Here is a 26,170-nt window from a genome sequence, read left to right as displayed (position 1 = left end):
GCGATCTGTTAATGCACTAGTGCTGGTAATCTTTTTTTTGTTTTTAATGTAGCAATATTTCCTACAATTTTCTGAAGTATTTTTTTCATTTAAAGTTGTGCAATGTATGTAGTCTTTCTAGAAGTACTATTCTTTTTTGCTGGTGAGTGAAGTTATCTTTTTTTGATTTCAAGGAAGGGGTTCGAATGGAAGAAATCGTGGAGGGATGTACTGGTGCACTGCATATTTTGGCCCGTGATGTCCACAACAGAATTGTAATAAGGGGTTTAAATACCATTCCACTGTTTGTGCAGGTAGGTTTACTTCCAGAAGGCATTGCATCATAGTAATTTGAAGCCAATTCTCTAGCTATTGCATAGGAAACTTTGCTTTCCTTTGTTTTTGGTTCAGTTTTGTAGAATTTCTTTATCTTTGGGGGGGGGGGGGGGTCTTTTAGATTCAAGAGGATAACTTTCAGTGCTTACCAACACTTTAACCACCCCACACACCTAAATTGTGCATTTATAGTTTGTCATGATGTTTGCCTGGCTTATAAAATTCATCTTAACTACTGGAGCCTAGTGTAAATGTCTTTAGCTGCCTTGATTTAATAAATTGTGCATAACCATAAAAGTGCTTGTGTTATCAGTTCACTTTGAAGTAGGACGATTTTTGGTCTTGGGTAGCAAAATGGTGTTGACCAAAGAATGAGCACATGTGGATTCAATAGTACATTTGTTAACCTTGACCTGTAACAGGCAAGCAGCTTGCTACATATCCACTCCCTGTTGTATTAGAATGTGATGAGCAAGGACTTTGAGATACCCTAACTGGCCAATATGAAGCTCTGTGAGCTCCGTCCACCTGGGAATAGAACTGCACCAAAATGATGGAGCTGGTGATAATTGAGTGGAAGGTTAATTCTCTGTTTTCCTTTGAAAAAAATGTTGCCTCCCAAGTCTGGCTTAGCCATGCTTTGCGTATGCGCCTGACAGGCCTGGAGTCTTAATGGGAATCCCCAGTGGTGCACCTAGAATTTCAGAAGCACCTCCAGCATTTGGTGTAATGGTTGGAACTGCAAATACTGCTGCGAGCTCCAAATATGCAGCCTAAAATCTTGTCCCATTAAAAGAAGCATATTTTAGACTCCCTATTTATAAAGGCAGCTTCCAATGCCTGGTTGTATTTATCTGTGAACAGTATTGTATCTATGAGCATGCGTGGTCTGCAATTTACAATAGCTAGTTATCCAATGCAGTAACATTATATGGTTGGGTTGCCCTTAACGTTAAAGGTGCTAGCTTGCTGTGCAAGTGGTTCTCATTAATGTGGCTTTATTCAGTGTGTGAACTTGAATGTGACCTGCTGCAAACTTGTTTTGGTTTAGCTGCTGTATTCGCCAATTGAGAACATCCAGAGAGTTGCTGCTGGGGTGTTGTGTGAACTGGCACAGGACAAAGAAGCTGCAGAAGCTATTGAGGCAGAGGGAGCCACTGCCCCTCTGACAGAGCTGCTTCATTCTAGAAATGAAGGTGTTGGTAAGTTAAAACTGTAATTCAACAGAAGTCTACTCTTACGCGGATACCCATTTCAATGCCATTTCTACGTGCATTAACGTAGATTCTAGATCTGATTGCTTAATGAGGTATGGTTTAATTGGTCTTGATAGCGGATTCTGTCCTGTTCGATATGAATTGCAGTGAAATTTGTAGGCAAAAACTGACTATTAGCCTGTGACTAATCTGTGACCATGTAGCAACAGCTCCTTTTATAGTTCACCTAATGGTTGGGCCTTTTATTGCTTGTTAAATTCATATAAACTATTGAAGATATTAAATCTAGATGGTAAAAGATATTCTTTCTGTATAGAACATGATTAATTTGTCACAAGGCATCCACTCACCAGCAATTTCAGCATAATGCTGCAACAGTTTTACAATTTTAAAAACATTAAGCAATGTTTCTTTTGAGTCCACTGGATAGAAAGGCTGCAAACCAAGTTTATTCTTGTCTCTGGTTTGTTCTCATGAACTCTTGTTCAACCCTAGAGCCCAAAAGAAGCTGAAGGGAACATCTATGTTCTAAAATAGACATTCTCTGCTCCATTATGGCAACCATCTTCTCTTGGCCAAGTGTATCTGATAGACTTCTAGCAGCAGATGCCTTCCCGTAGAATTGTCCCCAGGCGTTGGGACTGGATACGTTAATGTTTCATGAGCAGTGCCCCTGCATGCTGATAACTGGGTTCCGCGTGGCATCGTCCATGCCGGAAGTGAGGTGCACCGTCTAATAGTCGCCATCCCTGCTCACTGACATCTGGTGTTTTTTGTTCTGCTCCTTTAAGCACAGATCAGGAGAGAGTTAACTGCAGTAAAACTTTGACTGACTTTTTGTCCAAGTCTTTGAGGTCCCCCTGCCACAATGTGCCAGGAAGGCCAGTTTCAAGCCCTGTGGCGCCTGCCCCTGGCAGATGTCTGACAGACCAGCACCATGTTTGGTCTTGTGCTTTGAGTGCAAGCACAATGCAGAGACCTGCATCAACTGCCGCACCATGCACCTGTCCCCCCTGCCTTGATGAAGCACTTCCTCAAGCTCCTTGACGCCTGATGCCATGACTGTCTTGATCCCAGTCGAAGGAACGTCCTGTAATCTATTGCACAGTATAAGATCCTCGTCTCACTCTGTCATCTTCGGGTAAGTCCCAGAAGCGTTCGGGCCCCTTGGATCCACGGATGACAATATTCCTGCGCCAGTCATACGACCTCTACCTTCCCCAGTCCCGATGCAGATGCCATCTCCATTCTCATCCCCGACTCTGACATGTAGCTGGAGGGACGGTTCCTACTGGAGCCACGCCTTCCAGAGCCCACGCCCTATTCTGGGCAGAAATTTGGAAGATTTAGAGGTCGCTGGACCCTGAAGAATACCAGTTCCTAGACACCAACATTGACTGGTGTGAGGAGTTGATTAACACCACTGTATTGGACCCCTCTCCAGACACTTGCATAATCTCACTCCCTACCTTGGCTACAGTAAGACTTCTTTTGTTATGGTGGTGAAAGGGGTGGGGTGCCTGAGGTCCTGGACCTTATCCTAACTGCTTCTCCCATTTAATGATGCCCTCACGGACATTCTGCTTGGGTCTTGGTCCGAAACCTGCACATAGGATCTGGAACGTGACTCAGGGGGCGGGGGGGGCAACAACTTCTCAAGCAACACCCTACCCCAGAGCACTTGGTGTTCCAAGCCTCGGCCTCCCGTAAAAATCCTGCTGTAATCTTACTCCACCGGATAGGGAATCCAAGAGTCTGTAGACTTTAAAAAAGATGCATTTTATTCTACCAGCCTGGCACTAGGGTCCATGAACACTGCACGCCTTTTGGGCCAATAATTTCATGCCTTATGGGATTCTGCTGCCCATGCTCTCCCAAGCTATGTCTGACAAGAGACCGACCGCCAGGACCTCGCACCCAGCCCACCACTACCATCTCCGAGCTCGCCAAGCCATCACCTCCACGGACTACATTCTACTCGGGGACCTGAACTTCCATCTCGACAACAGGAACGACCCAGACTCCACCACTCTCCTTCACCACCTCGCCAATCTAGGACTGAAACAGCCCGTCAACAAGCCCACCCACAGAGTAGGTGCCCCCCCCCCCCTATCTTCCCGGGAGGAACAAACATCCGCTTCAGCCACACCACTCGGCCCATCTGGACAGACAACCACTGTGTCCACTTCACCTTCAACACCACCACCAAGCCCACGGAACTGAAGCAGGGTCACAGAGGAGCATTACCACCACCCTCTGCCAAGATCCCCTGCGCCACGACTGACACCAACTCCGCAGCCAGGGAATTTCACCGCTGGGTCTCCTGCTGCGCCGACAAGCTGGCACCACCCCGTCAAACTACGCCCTCTGAAGGCCGCCTGGTTCACCACAGAACTTCAAGAAGCCAGACGCACCTGCAGACGCCTAGAGAAAACTTGGTGAAACCAGAAATCTATGGAAGCACGGAACGACCACGAGCGCCCTGAAGGAATATCACCAGCGCATAAGACACCAAACGGACGTTCATAAGAGACAAAGACCAGACCAACGCAATAAACGTCAAGGAACTGTTCAACGTCCTACAACAGTTCACAAAACCCACCTGGGAAGCCACGGACGTCACTCCTTCTCGGGAGCTCTGCGGCAAGCTCTGCCCCTATTTTCCATCTGAAGATCAAGGCGTTCTATGACCACTTAAGTGAATGGGCACCGGAACCCCCCCCACCCCCCCTCCCCAAAAGCCAAACATCACGTCCTGGGATCCCGCGACCGTCTAACTCATCACCACAACCATGAGAACTCACTCGTGTGCCCCAACAGACCCCTGCTCACCTCGCATCTGCCACAGGGCAGCGGCGGCCATTGCACCCGAGCTTGGACGGCCGATCAACACCTCCCTCAGATCCGGCGTCTGCCCAGACTGGCAACAGGCGAAGTTGAAACCCCTCCTCAAGAAGGCTGGTGGTGTAAGCATTTTTACTCCATCAAACGAAGACTAGTGCAGGTGTTAATGGACAACACCACTGCCATGTGGTACTGCCACAAGCATGGCGGGGTGGGGGGTGGTGGACCCTTAGTCAAGAGGACATGGCTGGAATTTCAGGGCATATCTTTGGTGATTCAACACCTGGCCAGTTGTCTGAATGCAGGGCAGCCTAACTCTGCTGAAGATGATAGTGGATCACGAGTGACTCCTCAATCCAGAGGTGGTGCAGGGTATTGTCCAGCAGTGGGAAGAACCTTGTTAGATCTGTTCAACACCGCAGAGAACCTTCAAGGTCAGCAGTCCTGCACTCTGGCGCTTCCAAGACTGCTCACTCTGACATGCTTTTTGTTTCCGAGGCGATCAGGCCTCCTATACTCGTTTACACCCATACCACTCCTGCCCAGAGTTCTCATGAAGAAAATCTGGAATGACTGAGCCCAAGTCATCCTTGTGGCTCCAGACTGAGCCCAGAGTTTGGTATCCCAAGCTGTTTAGCCTAGTCATCGGTCCTCCGATCAGGCTGCCTCTTCAGGAGGATCTTCTGTCGCAACAGCAAAGAATGGTTCTCTACCCTAAGCGGTCACCGCTCCTCCTTGTCTTCCTGGAGATTGAGCGGTGACCGTTGACAGCTTTCAACCTTCTGCACAAAGTCTACAATGTATAAACCAGCTTGAGGGTAAGTTTGTGGCATGGTGTGCAAATAAACGGTTTGACTTTCTGCTCCCCTCTAATGTCCTTCTCTTTATCCTTTCTATTGCCCAGCAGTGCTCTGGGCACTCCTAAGTGCTATCTTTCTGCCATCTCTGCCTTTCTGTGATTGCCAGATCCACCATCCATCTTTAAATCCCTGATTAGGTTTTTGAAAGTCTTGCTGCACATGTTGCTACCTTTACCTTTCATCCTGCCTCAGCGAGACCATAATCTAGTACTCTTCTTATGTGCACTTCCTTGGAGACACTTGTCCTCTCAGGCTCCTTGCCGTCAAGACTGCTTTCCTGGAGGCAATAATATCTGCCTGGAGGCTCTGAGCTTCAGCCTTTGTCGTCCATGCCTCTGTACCAGAACATCTTCCCAGACAAGCTGGTTCTCTACACTAGAGCTTCCTTTCTGCTGCAAGTGGTCACTCCTTTCATGTAGGCCAGTCAATCACCCTGCCTATCTTTTACGCTCCACCACATCCCTTCAAGAAAGAGGAGCAACCTAATCGTCTGGACCCAAAAAGAGCGTTGTCTTTCTTCCTTGACCACACAAGTTTGTCGTCCACCTGGAACGCTTTGTAGGGTATGTCGGAGCAAAGCCGGGAAAGGCTTGCAGAATCGCACCGTCTCACGATGGATCATGCGTTTTCATTAAAATCTGCTGCGCATTGGCTAAGATGCAACCCCCAGAGAGCTTGCGTGCTCATTCCACTAGAACCAAGGCTACAACCACTGCGTTGGCACTCCAAGTTCAGGGCCTGGACATTTAACAGGCAGCAACGTGGGCGTCTGCAGCGGTTTACCAAGCACTACTGCCTGGACATTCGGGTCCATAGGGATGGACTTTTTGCCTGATTGGTCCGGCAGGACTTCCTGGTGTGCGATTGTTTTGCAGACCCTCCTTACCGACCCACCCATTTACACCCCTACCCCTGCAAATGATTGCCAGGGACAGTACTTTCCTTTTTCAGGCCCTAGTTTTCCACACCAGTGATCCATGTTCTTGGAGGCTCCTGGTGTGGAAAGTTGCTAAAAAACTTGCGTCTGCACATTGGGGTGGTGCCTAAAGAGGCACGGTGCACGTCACTTCGGACACTATGCGGATCCGGGCAGCGCCACCTGCCAGCATAGTAGTACTGCTCATGGAAAATCTCTGGATTCAGTCTGAGGCCTGGGGATAATTCTACAGTAAAATATCTGTGGCTAGACCGTCTCTACCAGATAGTGTTAACAAATGTCAGTTGTTTGCGAAAGGAATATCTGCAGAGATGCCTGAAATCATTATGCAGGTAAAATCAAACTGGCTTAAACCATATTTTTGTTACATAAATGTAGTATTTCTTTTAAAGCAAGTAGCTTGTAACTCCTTCAAAGTACTTATTCCAAAAGTAACCTTACAGACATTATTTGAATAGGGAAATAGTTTTTAGTCCTGGAGCATTTAATTAGAGTTGCATTTCGAAAGTCCACACCAAATGTAAGTGTGCTCTTTCTGAAGCAAACCATGGGGCAAATATGGGAGCATGGTGAACAAGAATGAGGTTGGAATGAAGCAGTTAAAGACTTGATGACCAACTTAGCAGAAGTGCATTGAGTGTGTGTGTGTGTGTATATATATGTGTGTGCGCGCGTATATGTATGTGTGCGCGTATATCTGTATATATAGTGTGGCGAGGAGGAAACTATGCTGCATGCCTTGAAAATGGAACAAGTAACAGGTTACTAGATGGCGGACAGATGGCTGCACATTAACAACGGTTAAGCAGGAACCAAAACCAAGTTTAGGTAAGTCAGCCAGTCTATGGTATAATTTCGGACTTTAGGGGCTCTGTCTCAAATTGCTTCAGCACACGCTTTTTCTGGAAAAAATCTCGTATCAATAAGATTAAGTTTACTGGACCTCATTGGCCAGAAAGCGCTTCCAGATGGCATCTGTGCGTGGCAGACTAAAATATATAGAGATTTTAACCAAGTGGGCTGCTTTGGAAAAATTGTGTGGTATCCAAGGGTAAGATTTTATTGATAATAGGGTTTGATCAATGTGGTTTAAGCATCTAGCCTTATAGGCAGGATCAGAGCGAGCAGCTTTAAAAGGATCAAGACCAGTCTTTGGGAAACCTGTAATAGTACCAAATGAGTCCTGGGAATTGGGGGCTCCCGTGGGATATGGGTATATTGGTTGGGGAAAGGGTTGAACCCACCACGCACGCCACCACTGAATCATCCTGGACCGCCAACTGACCATGAAGCCGTAGATCAACGCAGTCTCCTGTCTGCTTCCACACCCTTTACATGCTCCGCAAGAGCTTCCGATGGGTCCCCTATTTCTACCAGAAAGACAGTCTCCCGGCCCTTGTCTCCAGCCGACTTGACTACAGCAATGCACATCAGAACAAATAAACGGCTCCTAAGCTGCCTCAAGACCATCCAGACCACAGCAGCAAGATTCCTCCTCAACCTCCCCAGAAGAACCAGCATCTCTCCTCACCTCCGGGCTCTCCACTGGCTTCCTGTCCAGGAAAGATGCCTCTTCAGACTCCTCCCTCACGCCTTCAAAGCCCTACACAACCGGAACAGCCTACATCAGCCACTGCCTAACTTTCCACCAACAGGCCAGGGAGCTGCGTTCCTCCACCCTCTCCCCTGCTACATCTCATTCCCCTGTATCTGTGGCAGCTGCTGAAGAGGCAATTCCTTCTACGCCGCCAAGTCCTGGCACGACATCCCTGCACCCATCACTAGATATCTTCAGGGATATGCTCAAGACTTGACTGTTCGACTGTCATAGCCATCTGACAGTCTCCTAGAACCCCAGCACCTGGAGACCTCCGGGGTGACAAGTCTCACTTTACAAAGCCACATTAATTGATCAAGGGTTTTAGAGTACAACTCTAATATTTAAGTACTGAAGCTATGCCATGATTAAGGCTAATCCCATTTGTCATTGGATAGGTAATTCTTGCTGTACTAGATTGCATTTCGTCTTGGTTTTAAGAGTGGCCTTTTAGTTTTTCGCTTTTAATGAGGAGCTCTAAATAATTGGTTACGATGTGTTGCTCCAAGCCCAGCAGTTGAGGGGGAAGGGGAGAGCTATTATGAAGGCAACGCTTTTGAGTTGGGAGACCAGCAATGTTCAATCTTCGAAGGAGCAAATGGTCACGACTAATTGACATTTCTAAACACCCCCGCCCCCCGTAGGTGTCGCAAATAACTATGCAAATTTCCTAGAAATCCTTTACTTTGTCTCTCTACTGGGCTACTTAGTGCGGTTAATGCTTTAAATCTGTCATTGATTAATGATGGGGGTGTGTGTATATACCCACATTAACGTATAATTTGATCATATGTTGGATGTCTGGTTTCAGTTTTTTGTGGTTTTGCAAGAATACATATGAATATACATTTAGCCTTTTTGACACTAATACATTTTACTACTCTGCCTCCTTCTCCCCTATAGCAACATATGCAGCAGCTGTGCTCTTCCGAATGTCTGAAGACAAGCCACAGGATTATAAGAAACGCTTGTCTGTTGAACTAACAAGTTCTCTCTTCCGAACTGAACCTATGACTTGGAATGAGGTAAACTTCACCATGACACTAATTGTCCCTATTCAGTCTTTTGCATGAGCACATTCATTGCCTTGGACCTATTTTGTTTGTCTTTATGCAGAAATCCAAATTTTAAATGTTAATTGTTCCAAACTAAATTATTTTCAGTCTCCCGAGTGAGCACGTGCTCTTGCGACTTTAGTAATGGACTTGGAACCTGCCCATTGCTTGCCATTCGTTGGCATTGTCAGTTTTTCTGCCTTCTAATTGAGCAGTGCTTGCAATGCTTCACTTCCTTTTCTTTCTGTGGTGGACGACAAAGCATCACTTATGTTTGATTAGTGTTCCGACGTTGGCTATTAGGTTTCAGGTTCCATTTCATTTTGAGGGGAAAAGCGCTTGGATGCTATCCATGTTGGCAGCATCCTAGTTCTACCTTCTCCTCACCCCGTCCCTGTTTTTTCTGAATATCCCCTGCACTGCCGTCCTGGTTTTCTCCCTGGCCCCTCCCGCGTTTATTCTTCCTACAGAAGGGGGTGAAAAAAGCTCTATGAAGCTGTCTGATAGCATCCAAGCACATCCGACAGTCGAGGTTCTAATTCTTAGAATTAAAATTTAGATCTCTGTACTTCATGCCTTATTGTGGCATAGCTGCTTAGCTCTCTGGCATCACTGGAGAATGCCAATTGTTCTTTAATATAAGTATGTTTCTTTGGACAATAGGCAAGCCATCTTGTGTTCTGATTAAGACGGCTAATGGAGATACAGAGTGTCATTCGGGATTCCTTGATTGGGATTGCGTTATTGTATGAAATAGACTCTAAGGCACCTGACGAATCCCTTTAGGGTGGCATGTTAGTTTACTCATCCCTTTCCCCCAGTTCTGTTGCCAAAGCTATCGCCAGACACAGAGAGGCAATGAGTCTCGTTGCTTTGAAGTGGCCAGACTGGTGGTATCCATACATGTTTCACATATCTATTTAATTACCGAAGAGCCCTCTGGAGACTGGGGGGGGGGGGGTGGTATTCATTCATCTGAATGACAGGCTTCAGACTACATGCACTACAGCCAACTAAACAGACCTGTTGACTACATGAATATAGTAAGCAGGTGAAATGTTCTCGCATGAGCTCTTACTGTGCCATAATTGGAAAGATTCTGCTTCAAGGTGTCTGCAGAATATACCTGACATTTAAAACCTACAAAAGGTGATAGGATGGATGTTTGTAAATGGGTGTAACCACTGGATCTATCCGTAGCTTTCTAACCAATTGAGTTTTGGCCCACCATTCCACCTTAGACTAGAGCTGGCCATATTCAAATCTGGTTTGGTCCTGCTGAAGTAGGAATAGTCTAACCTGAAGTGTCCAGTCTGATTCTTTCTGAACCAGAACACAAACCACCCCAAAAATGTGTTCAGCCCATTTGAGGCTCTTCAGTCTGGTGCAGCAGTAACCACTGAACTCTTGTCTGGGTATACTATTGGCAACTTACAGCGTTGCATTAAACACACAAAGGATAATGTGAGGAATGCTGGCAAATAGTCGAACCAATCACAATTGCTGAGTAGCATTTCAACTTTTTTTGCCCCTCCACGCCACCTCATTAGACTAGTTGTAAGCATTTTGCCCTGCCTTCTGAGTGCATTACGAGACCCACAATTGCCTTCTCTTTATCTAGCCAAATGGAGCCTGCGTTGTACTTCTAAAGTACTTTGGACTGCTATTGCGCCCTTCTGGCAACTTTTCACATTCCTATGACTATTCCTGGATTGCCTTTAAATGGGACAAACCTCCCAGAAATAATTTATTTTCAAACTAATGCTTGTGTGTTTTAACGCAGCAGATATCAAGTACTTACATTGCAAAGTGACTATAATTGTCGTCAAAATCAGGTGAGTGTCTGGTATGCAGGTTGGTAGCCAAGGGTACATTTTGGGTAAGGCTTCCCCTTAATATAGGTCTGGTATATAGTTGCACATGCTTTGCATAACACCTACCCTCTTATAACTGTTTTGAATAATTGATCTATGCATATATACCAACTTTGGATCCAAAACTGTCACAGGAAATGACTCCTTTATCTGTTTGTACGTGTACAGCGCCTTTACAGTGAGCGTCTCACCCAATTGTTGGAGGATCAAATTAGAACTGCTTAACAGCTAATTGTTTTTTTCTTTCAGACCGGAGATCTGGGGCTTGATATCGGTGCACAAGGAGAAACTCTAGGCTATCGTCAGGATGGTATGTCTGTTTTTTAAATTGAAGTACAGACTGCTCTTAATGTACAAGACCCTAGGATTTGACTAGAAGTCAGTTTAACAGATTGCTTCTGTTTTGCTTTTGACTGGTTGGTACCCACACGAGTGACCTTGGAAGGATTGGATTATTGCTTGTGCTTCATGGAAAAACTTCTTGCATTGCATGCTGGTACTGTTCCAAATCCTAAGAAGTAGCACATTAATACATTTACAAAAGGGGTACAAATGGTCTGACTGGGTGCTACCATAAACATTTACATTGTAGACCGAATCGTTATGTTTGTATCGTTCATATTTGCACACAATACCCTTCCGGCAGAACCTTAAAGAGGCATTTTGTGTATTGGTTTATTTACTTATTTTGTATTTTTTTAGACAGCTGCTAGAAACATAGTAGGTCAAAGATGAGACCCAGATTTTGATCTTTGGGAAACGGTGGAGAGTTTTGCAGTCAAAGCTTACTCGGCGGATCTGTTATCTGGGTGTGCTGTCCTCTTTAGTTGGATTTTTTTACTTTATTTTTCTTTGGTGGTCGAGCCTGCGTACCATGCAGTGCATGTTTGGTGGCATAAGACCTTTAGGGGCTTAGAACCTGACCATTGCTTATTATTGATTGACCTTATTGTTATTTTTATTCCGTTTTCCTTGTCCCAGCTTGTATTTGTCCCTTCCCTGGACCATAGTGCCATTCCCATTTTGCTGGTTGTCTGGCTTTTATCCTTTTTACTGGTCTCTTTTTCGACTCAAGCGTGTATGTTTTACAGTTCTCATGCCTGGTTTCCCCCCACCCACTTTTTAAAATACCCGCTCCTGCTTTCCATGTTGCAGTCACGAGGTAGGTGACTCCTCCGCTTGGTGATAGTGCGCATGGGCATCGACTGCATTGTTAATTTTTGTTTGCCATCGGTTTTGGATGTTAGTCGCTGCGCTCCGGTTCGACTCAGTTCCTTTGGGTTCCCTCGGTGCACAAGACTTTCTACCTCTGCGGTATGGTTTCCGATCGCGATTCCATTCTTCGCATGTCGTGTTAGTGATAAAGCCTTCTTTCGATCGGAGAGCTCGTGCTAGGCCATCGGGCCTACCAGTGTCTGTTCGACTCGCAGTTGAAATTCTGCTATCGTTGCCACACGAAATACCGCGCACCGACTCACACGAAGTGTGTAACCTGTGCTTGTCCCCGGAGCACAGTGAACAGGATTGCAATGCATGCAGGGCTTTCCGCTCCAAGAAGACGCTTCGAGATATGCAGAGCCAGCACACTGGTTCTATTCCAGACCTCTTAAAACCTGAATCGGAGGAAGATGCCGGCAATGCTATCTGGCCCGAGGAAGAACAGGTACCGATCTCCATTTCAGAGTATGGATCTGACCAGGATGAAGACATCCCACATGGACAGCGTACTGCAAGTACAGATCCTCCCTCGCCCCCGAATCCACACTGCAACTGGAAAAAGAAGGCTCCGGACCAACCCACGCCCTCTGGGGCTCCAGTCAGCACCGAGACCATGCTTCTGACGCCCCACCTTCTGGCTCTTCACCGAAGCCTACAAAAAAGTCTTCCAACTCAAAGCCACACGCCAAATCTGGCACTGAGACAACCTCCGGATCGAAGCCTAAGTCCAGCTCCGACTCACCATTCTGCACTGAAACCAACTTCGGATCCGAAAATACCAACACCGACTGCACCGAAATCTTCGGCGTTGAAACAGCTTGATGCACCAAAGTCCCCCAAAAAAGCACTTTCGAGCCGATCGATAAACCGGACCCGAAACAAAGTGCTATACATTCATCCTACTAATGGATATATTACCACAAAAGTGACTTTAAAAAGGAGAACTGATGCAGAAGAGGAATACCATGTTCCTTTAAAGAAGAGAACGGTTGGAACTAACCCTCCCCTCCTTTCTCTTCATATTCCATCACCTCTTCCGTCTCTACCTGTGCCAACTTCACCAGAGCATTCACTACCACATACATCTGACCATCGGGATGACAAAGGGAATGCGGATGATTTTCAGTCAGTGCCTACAGACCCATGGGAGGACTAGAACGCTGACTCGCCACCAGGCAATGATCCTTACTTATACCCTACCAACCCCTCTCCATAGTTGAGTGTAGGATACATTGAATTGCTGGGTAGAGCTGCTAATTATCATGGGGTGCAGCTCCATGAAGAGTCTCACAAAGAGGATTTCCTCTTTGAAACCCTTCGCACTTCACAAACTATCCCACACGTTACCCATGCTCAAAGAAATAATTAGGCATGTTGACTACCTATTCAATGATCTGGTCGGGGCATGTATCATTATCCCTAGGGTAGATAAAAAATAGAAGCCCACCATCTGACCCAATGTACATAAAGGAACAATTACCATTAGATTCATTAGTGGTATCCAATACACATAAGAGCCAACTCCCAAACTACAGGAGATACTCCACCCCAGATAAAGAATCCAAGTTCATTGATGCTTCAGGGAAAAGGATGTCCTCTCAGGCAGCACTCAAGCGTTGCTAGCCAGATATGACCATGCACATTGGGACGAAATGTAACAATTGCTCCAATTTCTACCACAAGAGCACAGAACTAAAGCTCAAGACCTAGTGAGAGGGTCAACTGATTTCGAATAATCAAATTAAATGCTCCCTAGATGCTGCAGACACCGCTGCTAGAGCGGTAAACACCAGTGTCCCTTTAAGAAAACACGCTTAGCTATGTATATCTGGGTTCAAACCAGAGGTCCAAACCTCCATTCTAAATGCACCTTTTTGATAAGGATCACCTCTTTGGCTAAGTGGTAGATTCTTCATTAGAGAAAATGAAAGAGGACACCAAAGTGGCCAAATCCATGGTAGCTCTTCAGTCAACACAAGGCTGTGGTTCCTTTCGGTGCTCATTTTATCTAGCGATCTATGCATAGCATATGACTCTACAGCTGTATATGGCAATAACAGATGCATACTGGGTAAGTATCATTTTTGCAGCGTGAATCTTTCTGGATTCACTATGCTGTGCATTATTCCGCGATCTTGTGGTTGGGTCCGGATTCGTAGTCTTTTCTTTGTTTTTTTTTTTTTTTTTTTTTTTTTGTAGCCCAGGTGGGCGTCGACGTCCACCATTTGGTGCACCTCCCGTGACGTCGTCGTGCTTCCTGCGGAAGTCCCACCTTTGGGGCGCCATCTTCGATTCTTTTTTCCGCCGTTGGGTCTGGATCGTCATCGGGAAGCTCCAGAAATTCACTCGGAGGAAGAAGGAAGAAAAGCGAGTTTCATCGATAGAATCGAGAGAAGACATCAGGAATAGAACAGATTTCATCAGGAGCGCGAAGAAAGAGGACCAGCGAACCTTTTTTCTTCGACAACCTTGGAGAATGCACGCTCAGAGACCCTGAGCGAAATGGACAAGACGCCATTCAAGTTCTGCCCAAACTGCCACCACAAGTTCGCGCAGAAAGACCAGCACCCGGTCTGCAACCTCTGCCTACCGGTGGATCACCAGAGTATCGACTGCAACGCCTGCTCAGCCTTCGCGCCGAAGACACTCAGGGTGAGAGAGAGGCAGAGAAGAGCCAACGCCAACATGGATGGCAAAGGGAAACCCCCGACACTCTACGAGCTGGGCCTCGACACGGACGACGAGGACAACGTCGCCGAGACAGCCGAAAACTTCACGGTCGTAGAGACCGACAAGAAAAAAGAAGACGAGGTAAGAGAATCGTCGAGCGCAAATCTAAAAACACCTCAAACACGAGGGTGACTCGAGAAAAACTGAGTCAAGGCCCACGAAGGGAGCCCCGGCGCCGAAAACTTCGACGTCCAAAGGGGGAACTTCGGACAAAAGGCCCAGCGGATCCTTACAAAAGGACTCCCTGGTGCAGAAAGACGCCGAAAGGCAAGGGTCGTCGAAACCATCCCATGAAACTGGCCGATCGACGCAGAAAGAACGTTCGACGTCGACGCAAGTTTCATCGAAAAGACCCGCGGTCGACGCCGAAAGCATCTCCGAAATGGAGAAAAAGAAGAGGCGGCTCGAGGCCGAAATGGAGAACATCCTTCAAAGGAAGAAGGAGTTCGACGCCAGGATGAAGGAATTCAAGATTCCAACGGTTTCATCGGGGGACGTCGTCTAGGTCGAAGAAGAGTTCGACGCCGAAGGGCTGACAAGGGATCTCGAGGAAGAAGAGGAGCCCTATTATGAGGAAGAAGCCGAGGAAGGAGACCAACAGTCGTTCTACGAATCGGCGGCATCTACCAGCAACGACGTCGAATGGCACGATCTCGACACCGAAAACCCGGAGGAGGCCGTGGACACGTACCCCTCGAGGCCTTCGCCACCCGACGACATCGGGGTGTACAATATAGTGGTGAAGAGCGCAGCAATGGCCTTCGGCGTCAAACTCGACGAGGAGAGGCCGAAAGCCGATTTTCTCGTCGAAACACTGCTCCCCACCCAGACCAGGAGTCAGTTCCTCCCCATGCTACAAAGCGTGATGAACCAGGGGAGAGAAGCCTTCAAGGAGCCTGCCACCTGCCGGTCGATCACGCCCAGGACAGAGAAGAAATATAAGCACTCCTCCCTGGACCCACCTTACATCAAGGGTAGCGTCACCGCAGACGCCATCATAGCCTCCACGGCCAGGAGAAGGGCCAACGTTCCAGCAACTTCGGGCCCACCTCCGGATAAAGAGAGCAGGAGGATCGACCTCACAGGCAGAAAGGTCGAGAGGAACGCCGCAATGCACTGGCGCATGGCGAATTCGAATGCACTCCTCAATAGGCACCAATACCAACACTGGGATGAGATGGGGGAGCTAGTAAAGCACCTCCCCGAAGAATACCGCCAGAGAGCCTCTCACCTGGTGGATGAAGGCAAGAACATCGCCAACTCCTGTATAAAGACGGCGTTGGATGGGGCAGAGACTTCAGCAAGACTCATGGCCATAGGGGTCACAGAGAGGAGGCATGCATGGCTAAGAATCTCGGGATTCAAACCGGAAGTACAGAACAACATCCTTGGCACCCCCTTCAACGGAGAGACACTGTTCGGAGCAACGGTGGACGAAAAGCTCACCCAGCTCAAGAAGGAAAACGAGACAGCGAGGTCCATGGGGGCCCTACAGCTGAGGGGAATGAGACGAGGAAATCCCTCGAGGAGACCCTACGGTAGGGGTGGAAGCCAACAGGGGACGTCGCACCAGGCGTTCCAACAGGGTCAGCAGGGCGAAGGTCACGGACAAAGTCAGCAGAAGCAAAGCTGGCAATATCAACCTCGGGGCCAGTCCTTTCGCGGGAGAGGGAACGGACGTGGCCAAAGGAGGAGAGGGGGCGATCAGCCCTCCTCGAAGTGACTCTGCACGCAAGAAGACGCCTACCCTCGTAAGGTCCCCAAGGGGGAGGCGCAATAAAGTGTCATCAGGGGGAAGAGAAGATTCAAGAGCCTACGAGCATACGTCACCAGTAGGCGGAAGGCTGAGGTTCTACCTTCAGGAGTGGCGGCGTATAACCACAGACAAGTGGATACGGAACATCGTGCAGTACGGATACTGCGTAGACTTGGAGAAAAGACCTCCAAACAGGAAGCCGAAGGGAAGACAGAGATCGGCCCAAGAACTGGCAATACTCAGAGAAGAAACGCGGAAACTCCTACAAAAGGGAGCCATAGAGACAGTGCCGTTCAGGGAACGCAACAAAGGGGTCTACTCAAACTACTTCGTGGTTCCGAAGGTAGACGGAGACCTCAGACCCATACTGGACCTCCGTTACCTAAACAAGTTCATCAGAACGCAAAGGTTCAAAATGACTTCACTGCAGGAGGTACTGCCACAGATAAGAGAAGGGGACTTCATGGTCACCGTGGACCTCAAGGATGCCTACCTTCACATCCCAATAAACAGAAGGCACAAGGGCCTTCTAAGATTCAACATCGAACAGGAACACTACCAGTTCACAACCCTGGCCTTCGGATTAAAATCAGCGCCAAGGGTCTTTACAAAATGCCTGTCGGCGGTAGCAGCACACCTACGAAAGCAGGGAATACACGTATACCCCTACTTGGACGACTGGCTGGTCAAGGCAAACTCACGCGATAAGTGCGAGAGGCACGCAAAACGCGTAACAGACACCCTCACAAATCTGGGATTTTCCATCCACTGGGGAAAATCATCGCTGGAACCGGAACAGGTAAAGATTTTCCTGGGGGCAAAGATCAACTCCCTCAACGGTACAGTAGTGCCCAGCGACAGGAGGACAGATGCTCTACTCAAGGAGACGCAGCTCTACCAGAAGGGGCGAGCTCTGACAGTGAGGGCGGTGAGCAAGATGATGGGGATGATGGCGTCCTGTATCCAGCTGGTGCCGAATGTACGCCTGCACATGAGACCATTCCAGGAATGGCTGCAACAGCAATGGTCACAAGCAAACGGAAGTTGGGAGGATCTAGTGGTTGTTACGCACGCAGTGCAGGAGGAGAACTTGGTGGAACAGAGACAACATAACAACGGGGAGAAGCCTGACACCACCAAGCCCAACAATGACCATTACCACGGACGCATCGCCGAAGGGATGGGGAGCGCACATGGACAACCTCAGAGTGAGGGGTCTATGGGCTCCAGCAGACGCGGTCCGCCACATCAACTACCTCGAGTTGAAAACGATACTGTTAGCCCTGAAGGCATTCCAGAGACACCTGTTCGGCCAGAGGGTGTTGGTACAGACAGACAACACCACGGCGATGTTCTACATCAACAAACAAGGGGGGACACAGTCGTTTCCCCTCTCATCCCTAGCTCAGGAGATTTGGAGATGGGCCATACCTCTCAAAATAGATCTACTGGCAATTCACCTACCAGGGAAGGACAATGTGGAGGCAGACTGGCTGAGCAGACAGACCTCAGCATCACACGAGTGGGAGCTCAATGGCCAGGAAACGGAGAAAATCTTCCAGAGATGGGGGACTCCCACAATAGACCTATTTGCAACACGCCACAATGCAAAATGCCAAAGCTTCGCATCCAGGCAACCAGATCAGCAATCCAAGGGAAATGCCCTATGGATAAGCTGGTGGAGGACATTTGCCTACGCCTTTCCACCGATACCCCTGTTGCACAGAGTGCTCGACAAGTGCAGAACCAGCAACATGACTCTGATCCTGGTGGCTCCACAGTGGGCGAGGCAGACATGGTTCTCACAGATTCAAGAAATGGCGCAAGGCAATCCGTACAGGTTCGAGAGGAGAAAAGACCTGCTCTCAATGCAAAACGGGGAGGTCCTGCACCCAGAGACACTCAACCTAGCAGCATGGCTCCTGAAGACCTAGAGTTCGCACACCTAAGGTTACCTCAGAGCACTATGCGAGTGCTACGGGAGGCAAGGAAACCTACTACAAGAAAGTGCTACAGCGCAAAGTGGAAGAGATTCACGGTGTGGTGCAGGAAAAAGGGCCTGCAAAACAGAATGACAAGAGACTCAACTGTGCTGAGGTACCTCACACACCTTCTAAAGAGTAACCTCTGCTCGAGCTCCCTAAGGGTACACCTAGCAGCGATCGTTGCCTACACCAGAGGTGAGAAGGGTGGAAGCTTCTTCACCTCGCAGGTGGTGAAGAGATTCATGGAGGGAGCCAAAAGAATGGCACCCCCGAAAAGGTTGCCGCCGCCGGCATGGAACTTAAACGTGGTTCTGACGGAGCTCATGAAGGCGCCGTTTGAACCCATTCACAAGGCCACTCTACAAATGTTGACGATGAAAACTGCCTTTCTAGTGGCCATAACCTCACTACGCAGGGTGAGCGAGCTTCAAGCACTAACGCTACAGGAGCCCTACATTCAAATTCACAAAGACAGGGTAGTCCTGAGGACGGACCCACACTTCATGCCCAAGGTAGTGTCGGCGTTCCACATGAATCAGAGTATCCAGATACCGAGTTTCTTCCAAAACCCGACTACAAACGCAGAAAAGGCCCTGCACACCCTCGATGCCAGAAGAGCGGTGATGCACTACATTGAAAGAACCAAGGAACTCAGGAAGTCGAAGCAGCGGTTTGTGTCCTTTGCTACTAGCTTCATGGGTAGACCAGTGACCAAGGGCACCATCGCTAGGTGGATTGCCCTCACTATTCAATTCTGTCACAAACAGGCTGGACAGGAGCTAACGGAGGGGCCCCAAGCTCACTCCACAAGGAAGAAGGGGGCCACAGTTGCCTTCCTGGCAAACACGCCCATCCAAGACATTTGTCTCGCAGCAACTTGGGCATCTGTGCACACGTTCACAAAGCACTACTGTGTGGACATTCAAATGAATAAGGAAGCACAGGTCGGACAGAAGGTGCTACAACACATTTTCAACGACCAGCGATCATCTTCCACCCAGCCACCACAAAAATAGGAAAACCGCTACAAAATCTATGCACAGCATAGTGAATCCAGAAAGATTCACGCTGCAAAACGAAAAGTTTCTTACCGGTCGGTGTAGTTTTGCAGCTTGAAGATCTTTCTGGATTCACTAGCGAACCCACCCACCTCCGCCAGGAAGATGAGGCTGGAGGAAGAGGGGGTGAAATGGATAGGATCAAAGAAGTGGAAACGTACAGAAATATGGACAAAAGGATTAATCAATCGCCTAGGGTTAAAAAAAAAAAAAAAGGGAAAAAAGAACCCGAAGATGGCGCCCCAAAGGTGGGACTTCCGCAGGAAGCACGACGACGTCACGGGAGGTGCACCAAATGGTGGATGTCGACGCCCACCTGGGCTACAAAAAAAAAAAAAAAAAAACAAAGAAAAGACTACGAATCCGGACCCAACCACAAGATCGCGGAATAATGCACAGCATAGTGAATCCAGAAAGATCTTCAAGCTGCAAAACTACACCGACAGGTAAGAAACTTTTCGTTTCCATATATCCCCTCTCGCAAATATGAGAGCCTATGGGTTCACACACATCTTGTATGTGGACGACACTCCACTTTTGTTGGATTTTGAAAAAGATCTGTTGACAACTAGAGACCACGTTATGAATGGCATGAAAGCTATCACTGCTTGGATGGCCATGAAGTATTTCCAGTTAAACAGTGGTTAAAGAGAAATCGTGCTCTTCGGTGCTGCACAACAGGTATGGTCCTTTGAGTGGTGGCCACCCGAATTGGGAGTGCTATTAATTCCTTAGTGAAAAACCTGGGCATACACTTACACCAGAATCTAACTATGAAAGGCCAGGTGATGGGTTAGCAGTAGCACCTGCTTCCATGTTATGAGACTACTGCGCAGTTTTTCCAATGCTCCCGCTTGCAGTACACAAGACCCTAGTCCAAGCGCTGGTGATTTGTCGCCTGGACTATGGCAATGCTCTTCTGGCCGCGGTCAACCAAACCCTCCTGGATAAACTCCAGGTGGTTCCGAATACAGCTGCTCGCCTAATTCATAATCTGCCGGCAAGATATACTTTGGTTCCTTTACCGCGCTCGCTTCATTGGCTGCCGGTGAGAAACGGTTACCTTTAAATTCTGCTGCCTAATGCACAAAGCACTTAATGGCAAGAGACCTAGTTACTTGATGGAGAAAGTCATTCCCTATCAACCAGCAAGGTCTCGAAGATCTAAGAACCAGTCCCTACTCACTGTCCCACGCATCAAGAAAACTCACTCCGGAGGCTGAGCATTTTCATTTTTAGCCCCCTATTATTGGAACAAACTTCCTATCCACTTACGAGAATGTACTGTCCACTGTAACTTTTGGATGGAAACTAATAAAAACCGACCGGTTTTAGTATCTAGGCCCTCTGCTGATCGATCTTTCTGCTGCGCCAAGCTATCCCTTTAGGGGTGATTCATGCGCATTACAAATAACCCTAATGAGGCCTTCTCTCAAAGTGTAGAGGGAAAAGCCCCGGGGCCCAATGGTGTCCCAAACGATTTATTTAAATTCAACACCGAGCTCTGGTACCCTATTCAGTAACCTGGCACACACACGTGCCGTCCTTCTGGTGTACCTCCATCATTGTTCCCATATTCAAGAAAGTAATCGAGATTACCTTAGTTTTTACAGACCAATCTCTCTGACACCACTGTCAATATTTTGGAACATGACATCTATAACAGAAATAAGGAGTGGGCCAATGCTGAATCTATTTTGCATCATTACAAGCACCGGTTCAGAAGTAAGATCGGGACTATAAAGCAATGTTCTAATCTGATGATAAGTAAATACACTGTCGCGAAGCGTGTGTCCTTGTACATGTCTTTGTCTTAAGTACCGCTTGCGACTGTGTCAACCAATCTAAATTATGGCGCATGCTGCTGACGTGGGGTCTGGATGCCTCTTGTTCATTCCCTTGCTATCTGCACAGGGACATGAGAGCCAGGGTTGGAATCTGTGACAGTGGAAATATATCTAAGGATGATGAGATTGGCAGAGGTGTCCATGAAGTATGCGTCCTCCCTCCCCCTTTGTTTTATTTTATACATTAATGATCTGTACCCATCTTTAGCAAAGGTAAGTGATGTTCCTTCTATCAAAGGGGATCGTTTACCCACACTTGTGTGCGGACAACGCAGTGTTTATGGCTCTAACGCCTAAAGCACTGTCCCTTCTAGTATTTGCCTTCATTGAATTTATGGCTAATCGAGACCGAATTTATGGCTAATCGAGACCTTCACACCAAATTATTTTTTTATTTTATGACTCCTATTGCATTCAGCCCACGCTGTACTCAAAATCCCTTTATGAAAGTGGGTGAAAACTGACTAGTGTCAACAGTTTTCTATATTTAGGAGTCCTGTTTTTCTGCTTCAGGAGCATGGGCACCAGTATTGCACATAGCACATTGCAGAATGCAGTTCTCAAAGGCAATTGGTTCGTTATTTGCCTACCTCCTCCCCAGGGTGGGAGGCAATTGGCTGCCATGTTACAGATTTATAAATCCCATTGCAAACTACGGATCCGAAATATGGGGGGTTTGCAAACTTTGGAGCATACAATATGAAGAAAAATAGTTCTGCAGGAGACTCATTGGAGTACCAATTTCCACCCAACATATCTGCCATAAAGAACTAAACTTGCAATACATAATTGACTTTTAGTGTGAGACTCCTACTGTTTCTATTTGGAGCAATGAGAAGGCACTATTAGCTAGAGGTTTATTTGATTGCCTCTCCAGTGATCACTGTCTCCAAATCCCGTGGTTTGCATATGTTAAATCAGAATTGGGTCAAATTGCTATGCAGAGGGCATTTATTGAGCCAAATACATGTTCAAGTTTTAACAAAAGAAAAGTTGCCTCCCTTCTTTTTTTTATGAATCCACGCAGAAAAGTAATTACAGAAGGGAAACCTTTGATCAATGCATATTTATCTTTGAATGCCCTGGAGTACAGCCCCGTTTGTTTAGGGCAGCCTTGCGAGAGATTGGGGTGCTCTGTTAGTCGAGTTTTCAGCCGACTCCGCTAAATACCTCTTGTGTTTGCCACTAGGGTATCAGCCGAATCTTGCTGCGATTTCTTCGCCTATGACGGCGACAACTGGCCAAACCATGTTACACTTTCATTATCCTGTACATTTTAGTAATTTTATACCGGGCTATTCTTAATCCCTCTTTAAAAAATTATCGTAATATCGGGCTGTGTAGAGCCATGTTATCGGTTACTCAATTGTCTGATCTGGAAACCTGTTTACATGTTCACTCATTTTTAAGACCTGCTGTGAGGGCATGTGGCACTTCCCATTTAACGATCTTGGATCTGTAATCTGTCCTATTGATATTTATGAATATGTTTTTTAACTTGATAAAAGGTTTATGTATGTTACTTTTATGGACAGAATAGATCTTCTGAATGAAGTGTCGAAACAAAGTCTGTGCATTAAACTGTTCTCAAGAGATTTTCAAGTATCAAAACTAACCTCATCTTGAGGTTTGCCTTCCTGATAAATACTGATGTGGTGGACAAATCTTACTGTGCTCGGAGGACTGTAGTTAATCTAATCCCCTTGTATTCCCTGCACCCTTTATTTCTGCAATGTTCAGTTTTGAGCTGGAACAGATTCTTAAAGCAAAAATATTTCACTTATTTCATGTATAGCATCAGTTTGGCAAATGGAAGTGTTATGTGTAGTCTCATACTAAAGGTATTGTTTTTTGGGAGCTTCTGTTTTCTGCTAGCCGGAATGAATTGTAGGACTTATACGTAGCATATGCCTGCCTTAATGTAAAGCTCTGGTGAATGTTAAACTTTAATGGTGCCCAAGACCCGTCCCAACACCCCAGCTGGTTTTGACACGGTTACTGGATGGCAAGCATCTTTGCACAGTATACACACTTTGTTTTGCAGAATAGTTAATGGCAAAGCCACCCATTGTTAAGCACTAGAAACTAGATGTAGTTATAAAAAAAAAAACTTAACACTGATTTTATATATTAATTGACACCTTTTTATAATTCTTCCAGATCCAAGTTATCGTTCCTTCCATTCTGGAGGTTATGGCCAAGATGCCATGGGTTTAGATCCGATGATGGAACATGACATGGGAGGGCACCATCCCGGTTCCGAATATCCAGTTGATGGACTGCCAGATCTTGGACATGCACAGGACTTAATGGATGGCTTGCCTCCTGGTGACAGTAATCAGCTGGCCTGGTTTGATACTGATCTGTAAAATGTTATGTTTTTTAGGTAAGCTTTTGAAGCTTAGGCCAAACTATTGTATTTCGCACTTCTAATATTTTATGTAAGTTCAGAAATACTGGTGTTGGTAATATAGACTATTTTTGTGCTTGGCTACCGATTTGCACATTTGGTAAAAAAAAAAAAACTTCGGGTAATGTTGCTCTGCGTCTCACTAGTTTTTCTTTTGTCAATTTTCCTTACCAGCCATGTTCAAATTTTTCTTTCAGGCTTGGTCCCTTAATCTACATCTTGAGTTTTTCTTTATATTCTGTGGTGTAAAAATAAAAGGAATTGGATGGTGTGTAGGATTATGTGAAGGTGCCAGCTCTGATTTGTGTACGGTTTGCCAGTTGTAGCAACACTAATCTAAAATGCTTTTGGGGGGGGGGGGGGGGGGGGGGGGGGATGGATTCCCAATTGAATTTTATCAGATGAAGTTGGTGCAACCTCTCCTTCAGACTCTTAGTGAAGCCTACGAGAGGAGCATGCTACCTCCGTCCATGCGTGAAGGAGATCTCTGTATGCTCTTTAAGCCAGGTGGGGACATAAAGGATCCTGCAGCATACCGGCCACTTAAAATGATAGATACCGATGTCAAAATGTTATGTAAAATATTAGCCAAACGCCTGGGTCTGCATATGACCCACCTTGCCCATTAAGACCAATGCGGGTTTATTCCGGGTCGCAGCACTACTATGAATATCCGACGTTTGGTTCATATTATAAAAGACGCAAAACGATATGGAGGAGAAGGCACTGGTATCCATAGACCTCGATAAAGCTTTAGATATGGTAGATTGGGGATACCTTCAGGAAGTGCGAAGAGTGATGGGGTTTGGCCCGCGATTTCGTGGATGTGTACACATCCTTTACACGGAGTGTAGTGTCCGGGTACATCTGGGGAAAAAGTAGGTCTGCTAAATGGGTGCTGGAACATGGCACTCGTCAAGGCTACCCCCTATCCCCGTTATTTGCCCTGGCCATTGAGCCTATGGCAGTGAGAGTCGGGAGAGCTCTACTTCCATGGGGAATACATATAAGTAATGACACCCCCCCTGGTATCTCTTTATAAATGGGACGGTTGCAGCCAGAAAGTCTGCCTGCAATTCTGATGGGGGTGCTGGAGCCTCTGCCGATCTCCCATATATTATGCATACAGCGTACATCTGGCATTGGTACGTGGAGCGTGTGCTTAAACATGCGCCATTTCGTTGGGAATTGGACCTTTGGGTTCTGGCACCAGTGCAAAAAATGCTAGAAAATGTCATTATCGGGCCTGGAGAGAGGGTGGATGCCAGGTACTGGCAGATCTGTATATAAATGATAACTTTGTCACCTTTGAACAAGCTTGTGAAAAGTTTGGGCGAGGATAAGGGAAGTTCGAGGCATGTGGGCTGCTGAATTCATATCTGTGCATAGATCGCCGCCTAGTGTTGGGTCCGGATGTTTGCACGTTGTTGTCCTGGAAGAGTCTTCGAAGTATCCTTGGATAGGTGACTCCTCCCCTGGACTACAGTGCGCATGGGCATCCTCTCCATCCTCAGATTGTTTTTTTCCGCCATTGGGTTCGGATGTGCTATCTTAGCTCAAGTTAGGAAAATCTTTGGTCGAGGCCAAAAGGCCTTTAGTTCGCGTCGGTACTGTTTATCGATCGGGTTTCGATAGCATTTTGTTAGTTTACTAACTTTCAGCACCGACTTCTTTCGCATTTACCTGTCCATCGACTACTTCGACGATGGAATCCAGGACGCCATTCAAAAGGTGTCCGGTATGCAATGCGAAGTACCCACACATCGACGTCCATCCGGTGTGCAACAAATGCCTTTCGCCGGACCACGACGAATCGACATGCATGGCCTGTGCCGGGTTCCGTTCCAAGAAGACTCTAAGGAACCGAAGAGCGGCGAGACTCGAGGCGCGGCACGCGGCACCGGCCCCAACAGACATCTTCGACGAGGCCGACGTCGAAGAATTAGAAGTCATACCCTCCAGTCCCGTTTTCGAGCACGACCCCGGATCGGACGAGGGCGACGAGTCACTCTTCCACAGAGGTGAAGACGACACCGAGGTAGGAGACGACGAGGAGGCCTTAGGGGCCGAAGAGAGTAGCTCCAATGATGAACAAGGCCTACCTGTTCAAACCGAAGAAACACCAGCGCCACAGCCTTTGGCTCCGGTCGAGGGATCGCCTTCGGGCCTTACCCGAGACCCTTCCCGTAGTTCTTCGGCCCCGCCCTCGGGCCCGGCCTCGGACGTTCAGCGGCAGCCATTGCTGCATAAGCCAGCTGGTTTCCCTACCACAAAACCGAAACCGAAAGCTGCTCCGGTTCATACGAAACCGAAACTGAATGTGGCGCTGGTCGGATCGAGGCCTTCCACGCCTTCGACGCCAGCGCAACGCGTCGGCACCGACCGCACCAAGAGGGACTTCGGTGCCGAACTGGAATCGGGCGACATCGGAGTCGACAAACGGAAAAAGGCCATCGGCACCGAGAAA

At 47.3% G+C, this 26,170-nt stretch overlaps 1 protein-coding gene across 3 annotated transcripts in view; it reads left to right on the top strand.

Moving 5' to 3' along the window:
- CTNNB1 (catenin beta 1) overlaps window positions 1-26,170 on the top strand; it is a 68,885-nt gene that overhangs the window by 33,299 nt on the left and 9,416 nt on the right. For all 3 annotated transcript variants that reach the window (XM_085631572.1, XM_085631571.1, XM_085631570.1), the window contains exons 11-15: window positions 174-293; window positions 1,367-1,517; window positions 8,674-8,795; window positions 10,949-11,009; window positions 23,454-23,679. In XM_085631572.1, coding sequence (XP_085487698.1) covers window positions 174-293; window positions 1,367-1,517; window positions 8,674-8,795; window positions 10,949-11,009; window positions 23,454-23,662 — 663 coding nt within the window. In that variant the 3' untranslated portion in view covers window positions 23,663-23,679. The remainder of the gene's footprint in view (window positions 1-173; window positions 294-1,366; window positions 1,518-8,673; window positions 8,796-10,948; window positions 11,010-23,453; window positions 23,680-26,170) is intronic.

This window comes from Triturus cristatus, chromosome 10 (assembly GCF_964204655.1).
Source record: "Triturus cristatus chromosome 10, aTriCri1.1, whole genome shotgun sequence".
Classification (NCBI taxonomy): Eukaryota; Metazoa; Chordata; class Amphibia; order Caudata; family Salamandridae; genus Triturus; species Triturus cristatus.
Note: the sequence above shows the minus strand (reverse complement) of the source record. Positions and strands in the feature narration are given on the sequence as shown.